The sequence below is a fragment of the Cucurbita pepo genome, chromosome LG01 (assembly GCF_002806865.2).
Source record: "Cucurbita pepo subsp. pepo cultivar mu-cu-16 chromosome LG01, ASM280686v2, whole genome shotgun sequence".
Lineage (NCBI taxonomy): Eukaryota > Viridiplantae > Streptophyta > Magnoliopsida > Cucurbitales > Cucurbitaceae > Cucurbita > Cucurbita pepo.
This window is the reverse complement of record NC_036638.1, coordinates 16,616,807-16,625,746: the sequence shown is the minus strand read 5'-3', so window position 1 is coordinate 16,625,746 and position 8,940 is coordinate 16,616,807. Positions and strand designations below refer to the sequence as shown.

The window sequence follows — 8,940 nt, the reverse complement described above, 5'->3', positions numbered from 1 at the left end:
TAGACATGGTCGAGAAGAGATGAGCCTCATGATTTGGTAATAGTTAACATAACGATCTCACCAGTGACGTGTAATGCTTACAAATTTAGATATTTTAAAGATTTATATTTAAAATAGTTGGATGAATTCATATATATATATATATATATATATATATATATATATATATATATATAATATCCCACAAATATAATTTTAAAAAAAAAAGTAATGTTTTTCCTTTTGGTCCACAATTTTAAGTTTTTCATAAATGAGAATTATATGGAAAAGGGCATTTCAGTCATTGGGACCCTTAGCAAATGGAAGAAGATAAGCCAAGTGGGCCTGCTTGGGCCCATTTGCATTTACAGCTCTTTTTCTCTCTCAACAAATTAAAAAAATAAATAAAAATGCCAAATTTATTACTCTTTTTTGCAATAATGGTCCAATTTTAATTTTAAACCTAATCTGAAAATAATTGATGGACTGAATTACCCCTCATCCAAAATAATTGTCCTTTTGTTTTTTCTACTTTTTGGGCTAAAATATGACATTTTTGTCATCATTATTATTAGTCAAAACCCGAGCTTTATGTTTGAAACAACCATCCCTTTCATTACCTGCTCGTTCCTTATAAAGATGTGGAAACCACTTACTAATAGACACGTTTTCAAAACTTTGAAGGAAATCAAAAAATATTTTTACGTGGACTGTTGGAATGACTCATGTTGGTCAGTGAAGATACTCGTCACTCTTAGAAGCAATGAATATATAACGTAACCATGTTGGAGAATGCTGAGGTCATCAGATACCAAATTCAAATTTTGAATCCCGGTTTGAATCGAGAATATAGGTCGTTACAATTATGCTTCAAACAAAACCTAATTAAAAAAAAAATAACGTTCTTACCTTTTTAATTCCTAAACATAATCACTTTTAAGTATGATTAATTAAGTAAATGAAAAATGATAATTGTGTGAGACAATGATTAATTCCGACCATATAAGTAATCAATGGCTATGATTAAATCAAATCTTTATTGTTATAGTTATCATATATGGACCAATCATGTCTTTCATATTTTAATCCGAAAAATAAATAGGTTTAATCATTTAATTTAATTTAATTTAATTTAATTTCCCACTAATGTATAATTTTAATTTTATTAAAAAATAGTACAAATGATTAAAGGAAATTGAAGATATTAAAGGGAATAATAAAATATAATTGGTAATGATTCGACATGAAATAATATTATATTACAAACTTTATTAAATTATTTCATTAAAAAGGGAACCATTGTAATGATTGTTAATCATTTGATAATCAATTTCCAAAACCACTTTTAGCTGATTCCTAAATGCTTCATCACTGCTCCCACTTTCTTGGATTTTGTTCTCATAATAATTCACAATAATTTTATTCATTAAAATATTATTAGTTTTCATAATAACTCGCTATCTTCCCGTTTTCTAGAACCATCTTCTCAAACTGGGGTCACAAGCTTGACCATACTTTGTCGAGAATCCAAATTGGCTTGACTCACTTGGTGTTAGGAGTGAGTATCTCACAATCACACGGTTTGTAGCCATAAAAAGTGTGATTGTTACAAGTGGTCGAGTAAATTAGGTTAACGAAACCAGAAAAAAAGAATGTTGTAATTGATTAAGGTTTAATGCACGGAAAAAGGAACATTGGAAGAGCTTTCCTTGATCGAACATCCAAAACTTCAGTTATTTTAACTATATCAAGTGGTCGAGACTCTACCGTTTATGATACCTGTTCATCGAACTTACTTCATTAATAGGTTAACGATTCGAGTTTGATCGTTATGGACTAGTATCGTAATCTAGTCCTAGGTATACTTGATTTTAATAGCACGTATGGTAACAACGAACATGATCTTTAAATTATATTTTTTTAAAACACCAAATTACTCGTTAAATTCTCAAAATTTTTAAACCAATTTATTATTTATGAGTATGAATATTTTAAAAATTGATAATGAAATTATTGGGATTTTTTTTTAAAAGTAAACTTATATTATAGAATTTAATTTCTTGCAATAATGAAATTTAAAGCTTTTTTATTTGAATTTTTTTTTTTAAAATGAAACTAAATTATTTTGTATAAGGGCAGGTGGCCCAATAATTTGGGCTCTCATTTACTCTTCCATGGACTTCCCATGTGTAACCCTCCCATTAGGGTTTTGACCATTTTCTTATTTACCTAAATTGACCTTATTTATTTTCGACATTTGTGTGAGATCCCACATCGGTTAGAGAGGAGAACGAAACATTCCTTATAAAGGTGTCGACAGCTCTCCTTAATAGACACGTTCTAAAACCGTGAGGCAATACGTAATGATCCAAAGCGGACAATATTTGCTAGTGTGAGTTTGGGGTCCTTACAAATGGTATCAAAGACAGACACTGAGTGTTGTGTCAGCGAGGAGACTGAGCCACCAATGAGGGTGGATTGTGAGATCCCACGTCGTTTGGAGAGGGGAATGAAGCATTCCTTATAAGGGTGTAGACAGCTCTCCTTAGTAGACACAGACACTGAGTGGTGTGTCAGCAAGGACGCCAAGCCACCAATGAGGGTGGTTTGTGAGATCCCACATCGGTTGGAAGAGGGGAATAAAACCATGAGGTCGGCGATACGTGACAGACGAAAACGAACAATATCTGCTAGCAGTGAATTTGTTGCGGATAGAATTACCATAATAATAATAATTAATGAAAAATGTTGACCATTCGTCTATTACCTTTTAGATTTATTTTATTATTTTTCAATATTATTTTAAGGTTACTCTTTTTATTTTATTAAGACCAAAAGCTTTTAAAAATATTTTCTCTTAATTTTTCTAAACATTTTTTAAAATTATTATTATGATGAGATTGATCATAATAATGGTGCCAAATAGTCTATTTTTTAATTAAAAATTTGTTTTATCGTTCTATTTTTTTGTTCCAATTTTACCCTTCTATTACACTTTTTATTTTTGTATATTTTTTTATTTACACGTGTGAATGGTATAATTAATTTAAATTATTTATTTTAAATAATGGATAATTTTATTGATTGAATAAAAATTATATAATTATAAGCCTCCAATAAATTAATAATTTATTAACATTGATATTTCTCCAAATGGAAGCATGGAACCGAATATTCAATTGTAGGTTCGGTTCTCGTATTCACGAGTCACTTTTTGCAAGTGATATGTCAAAGTGAGGATTTCACTAAAATTTATCCACCGTCGTTCGTTTGTGTTGGTCACAGTTCATCATCAAATTCGGTTGGTTATTTTTTTTACAAAATATATATATATATATAGTTTAAAATTAAAAATTATAATTATTAATCAAAACAAATATATGTCATAATTACCCGAGTTGTATTTTTCTCTAATTTTTATATATTTAAAAAAAATGGGAGAAATCATTTAAATGATTTGATTGTAAATAAAAAAAAATAATAATAATATTTTTATTCGATAAAACAATGAATTATTATTATTAAATTTTTGAACAAAATTAATTGTAACATAATATAAGATGCAAAGTAAATAAAGAAGCGCGTGAAACACAAACGCCCACCATCAAAGCAAGCAAGCCAGAGAAGCAGAAAATGAGAGATATGAAAGTGAGAGATGTGGGGCCCACCCAATGAGAGAGAAAAGAAAAATTAAATTAAAAAAAAAAAAAATAATAATAATAAAATAATAAAGAAAAGTGGAGGCAGCACCCATGTGCCTCCTCCTGTCTCCACCAGCTGCTGCTTCTCAATGATTAGAGCCCTCTGTTCCCAAACACTCCCTTCTTCTTCAAACGCCCAAATTCAGCAAAAACTATCTTCAAATCCTTCAAATCCGCCATTATCAGACCTTCAATTTCTTCAATTTCTTCAGCCATGTCTGGTTCTGATGGCGTCGTCACCCACAACAATGGCGCCATAATTCCCCACTCTCAACAGAGCACTCAGACCACCACCAACAATGGCGCTCTGCCTCTCAAAAAACCCCCTGCTAAGGACCGCCACAGCAAGGTCGATGGCCGTGGCCGTCGTATTCGTATGCCCATCATTTGTGCTGCTCGTGTCTTTCAACTCACCCGCGAGTTGGGTCACAAATCCGACGGTCAGACCATTGAGTGGCTCCTCCGTCAAGCAGAGCCTTCCATTATTGCCGCTACCGGCACCGGCACTACTCCGGCTAGCTTCTCCACCATCTGCGCCTCCCTCCGTGGCACTCCTGCCGCTCTTTCCTCTTCAGCTTCTCTCGACCATAAACCCCTTTTGCCTCCTGCCCCTTTCATTCTCGGTAAGCGCGTTAGACCTGACGACGATGCAGGTCATAAAGACAACGACGGCAACGGTGGCGGCGGTGGCGGTAATGGTGGTGGGGGTGCCATTTCTGTCGGCCCTTCTGTTGGTTCTATTATGGGTTCAGCTGCTGCGGGTGGATACTGGGCGTTTCCAGCTAGGCCGGATTTCGGACAGGTATGGAGCTTCGCCGCTGCTGCAGCTCCGGAGATGGTGATTCAACCGACGGCGATTTCTCATCAGGCGTCGTTATTCGCTCAGCAGCAATCAATTGGAGAAGCCTCGGCGGCGAAAGTGGGAAATTACCTTCCAGGTCATCTGAATTTGCTTGCTTCTTTATCAGGTGGACAGGGAAGTTCCGGGCGGAGAGACAACGACCACCGTTGATTTAATAATCCCGCCGTCGTTCACGGCGGCACTGTAACAATTCTCTCTCTCGTGGGTGTTCGTGTTCATAGAATTATATAAACTTCCCTTACCCTCTTCCTTGAATTTCTCTATCGTTTTCATTTCCCCTTCTGGTGTGGAGCTTAGAATTTTAGGGTTTTAGGGTATTGAATTCTTAGCTTAAAATGAGTTAATCTCTAGGGTTTTCTTCTTTCTTAAGATTGATTAGGGTTTTTCAGCTTAGAATCTTGAGGTTTTTCATTGCCAGAGGAAAAAAAAAAAAAAAAAAAAAAAACAAAACAAAAAGAAAACACAAAAAAAAGTGTGGTTGTTTTTCACAGATTTTGCTATATTACCCATAATTAGCAAGAACTGTGTTAATTTGGGTGTTTATTGATTCAAACCCAGTAAAGCTTTTTCTCCATTTCAATGGAAATCCATGGTTTGTGTATGATCCGCCATTGATGGGTTTGTTCAAGCTTTTCTTCCTCTCTGCAACTCCTCTGTTTTTCTGTAACTCCTCTGTTTTTCTGCACTCTGTAATTTTCTTAGTTCTTGGAAGATTCCACGCCATTTTCTCGGAAAAGAAAAGGGAATTTTCTGGGTGGGAAAATTTTTGGGGATAATTTCAGCTTTGAATCTCATGGATTCATTGGATTCTGAAACAGCCAATGAGTTGTATTCTTTTTTACACTCAAGTTTGTGCTCTGTTTTTTTTTTATTCTTATTCAATGCCATTCATTTGTATGCTCGTACACTCTGAGCTGCTTTCAATGCCATTTACTGTATGCTTCCCTTCTCCCCTTTCTCTTCTCAAATTATTCCAGGCTCGAACTAAGAACGCTATTTGTCGAAAATCCGTTAATCGGGGCGTTCATGGAAGTTTCGTACACTGCGGTAACATAGCTATTAAAACTATCAACTCGAGTATAATTCAAATGGTTGAAACGTGTATCATGAATTTAGAGTTTAGAAGTTTGAATCATGAGATGTACTACGAGAGTAGTGTAAAATTTCTGATAGCTCTTGCTAACTTAAACGTTGTTGTTGGTATGTTTTGATTGTATTTTAGATGAACGGAGTTGATTAATATTTTTAAATGAGTTAAATTGAAGTCAGAATTTTTAATTAAAAAAATGTAAAATATGTTTACGAAAATACTGTTGCCTGGGGTGTTAGGATTTCACAATTTTAAAACATGTCTCCGACCAAATGGGATCTCACAATCCACCCCTTGGGTGCCACCGTTCTAACTCACACACCACCCACCCGATGTCTAGCTCTGAAACCATTTATAACAACCCAAGCCCCTTTGGCCCATTACGATATTAAAACACATGGACTAGTGAGAGGTTTTCACACTTTTATAATGAATGTTTCGTGTCTCTCTCCAACCAACGTGCAATTTCACACTAATCTTCCACATAGTTTCTAAAAACTCAAATTTCAATATTACAACCCTAATCTTCCACGTTTGAAATATATAACAAAATGAGGCAAATCAGGGATCCGGGAGGTATCGAGGGCGAGGACGGAAAATGTAATCCCTGCCCTTGTTCCGGTTTACCTAATGGCTACAAAAACTCTTCCCACTCTTCCGACGAGGTAGGTCTCAATCTCATAAGATTAAAAAGACATCTTTAGAGTGAATACTTAATCGTCGAGATTATTTGGTCTTACCCTATCGGAGTTATCCAAACCCACTTGTTAGGTCATTATCATAATGTTTTTTTATGGGAAAAAAATGTCATAATTAATTAAATAAAAATATTATCATTTTCAAAACCATATTTTTGTCTCTGTGAATTTAAGATGACCATTTGACTTGTTAAGATCTTTGTACAAATCCTTAAAGATGATAAGGGCTAGATTTGGTATTTTCTAATTTTGTTTATGTTTTTTTTATTATTATTATAAATTAAAAAATATTGCTTTAATATATATATATATATATATATATATATATATATGTATGTATGTATGTATGTATGTATGTATGTATGTATTTTTAATTTTCAAATATATTGCTAAAAAAGCATGTTGGAAGGTTGTTCATTCATTTAAAATTATTATTTATAAATTAATGGGTTTGTAATAATGGAGGGTTTTAGTGATAAAAAAAAATGGAACATTCTTATTAAGGGAAAATAGTAATTTCATAAAAAATAAATTTTTATTTGGTAATTTAGCCTGACAAGTGTCACGGTCGTACATTTTTCAATTATGCAGTGTCGTGATATTGACATGCTCACGATAAGCTTTGAGGGAGACTAGAGCGCTTATTAATTTTTCACTTGTCTTTGTGGCTTCGTCGAACCTTGGGCGAGGTTTGTCTTCGCAAATCAAACACAACTTGTGGGGAATCCATGCTTGCTCAGCTACACACGTTGCCTGCTCGTGTAGGTTCAATTTTCTGTGACCTAACTAAGTTGCCTCTATACTAGGCTAAGTCATTTGACTCGACCTTGCCTTTACTTGGGGCCAAGAATTTTTATGGGTTACGTTGCATCTCATACTATCATCTTAGTTCCCAATTGACATGGTTATCATGTTTTGATGTCATCTCAAGTTCTGGGATGTCATTGGTCAACTTTAGCTTGTTTGGTCATACTCAACGAGAACGAGTCTATGTGTCGTTCATAACATTGGGACATCCCGAACATTCATCCATTGAGGTTCTATGATCCAACCTCCAACCCATCGGCACACTCATGTCTTCCGACACTATCTTTGAAAGACCCATTTTAAACATTTTAAAGGAAGTCACCCAAGATACTCGTCTTGCAACGCTAACCCTCACTTAAGGGTCATAGTTTTGCTTGTCGTTACGTGAGGGTTAGAACCTACTCTCTTCATAGTATGATTGTGACATTCTCCTCCATTTGAACTAGTTATCATACTCAATGACTTTCTCGAGAGCACAATCACTCCATGAATTGGGACACCAAAACACTCCCCACAACAAATTTTGGCAATAAAAATTAGAGTGTTCAATAAATTATTAAAAAACAAAACTAGAAATAGATATTATAACAATCTCAATTTTCAAAAAGGAAAAATAAGAAAAGCCAAATATTTGTGAAAAAAAAAGACTCTACCAAAAAAAGGGTCTTTTCTTAATTTATTTATTTTATTTAATGGTCCCCAAGACTTCATTATATTTCAATTTTTGACCTCCCCTTCAAATTTGATTCATTAATATGGTAAGTGTTTGATTTTTTTCCTATATTTGTAATGTTATTTTTAAACTTTTTTTATATAAATATTAGGTTTTTTTTTGGTTTGGATGTTTGTGGTTTTAAAAGTTTCTATTTTGGGTCCGTTTTTATTTGATCCTTTAAAATTTTAAAATCTTCAATTTGGTCCTCGTCGTTTAGTTTAATGAGTTTCAACCTTCCGCTCTAATATTCTCGAAAGAAATCACAAGAACCCAGTTAATTTCTTCATTCCTATATTCTCGAAAGAAATCAGAAGAACCCTATTAGTTAATTTCTTCATTCCTATACGGTTAGACGTGTCGTATTATAGTTTATCTATATTCAAATGTCTACGCAAAATGATTAAATTTAGAAATTTAACCCGTAAAATATAAGAATAAAATCGATAATTTAATTTTGATTAAAGTAAAAGTAAAATAAAATAACTTTTAAAACTCTTCTAGGTACTTCCCATGCAAATTTATAACGAGGAATCAGATAGATAAGGGACAGCAGGACCCCAATAATTGGGGAGGCCCACAAACATAACTCCTTTATTTTTTCTATTTTTTCAATTTATTTTTTTAAATAAAACATTTATTATTATTATTATTATTTATTATTTTTGCAACAATGGCCCACCAAATTAATTGGCGTATTGAGAAAGTGGGGGAAAGTTTTAATAAGTGGGGACCATCTTGGGTCAAAAATCTTAGTTCTTCATGGCTCTGAATCATCTTTAATGGGCCCATAGGCCCACTTTTAACAAAGTGGGCCCAAAATCATTCTCTTGAATCTCGTATCCCAAATTTGTGGATATGGGCCACTCTTTAATGGGCCCATGAAAGCAGGTAACCCTCACTTGATGGGCCCTTCTTAATGGGCCCATGTGTGAAAGTGGGCCAACCCTACACTGGGCTTTTGGTTCGTTGACTTGTATTTGTTAGCCATGGCAGTGGGTTCCAGACGATATTCTTGACTTCGTTAGTTAAAGAGTCATTCGTCCATTAAAATCCAAATATACTTATAATTTGATTAAATTGACAAATAT

At 33.9% G+C, this 8,940-nt stretch overlaps 1 protein-coding gene across 1 annotated transcript; it reads left to right on the top strand.

Moving 5' to 3' along the window:
* The first annotated feature begins 3,724 nt into the window (after positions 1 to 3,724).
* LOC111783450 (transcription factor TCP21-like) lies at positions 3,725 to 5,447 on the top strand. Its single transcript, XM_023664414.1, has one exon. The coding sequence runs from the start codon at positions 3,895 to 3,897 to the stop codon at positions 4,690 to 4,692; it is 798 nt and encodes a 265-aa protein (XP_023520182.1). The 5' UTR covers positions 3,725 to 3,894; the 3' UTR covers positions 4,693 to 5,447.
* Positions 5,448 to 8,940: the final 3,493 nt, after the last annotated feature.

What these genes read in the sequence shown, in the direction of transcription:
- LOC111783450 (XM_023664414.1), top strand. Translation starts at nt 3,895, where the DNA reads ATGTCTGGTTCTGATGGCGTCGTCACCCACAACAATGGCGCCATAATT.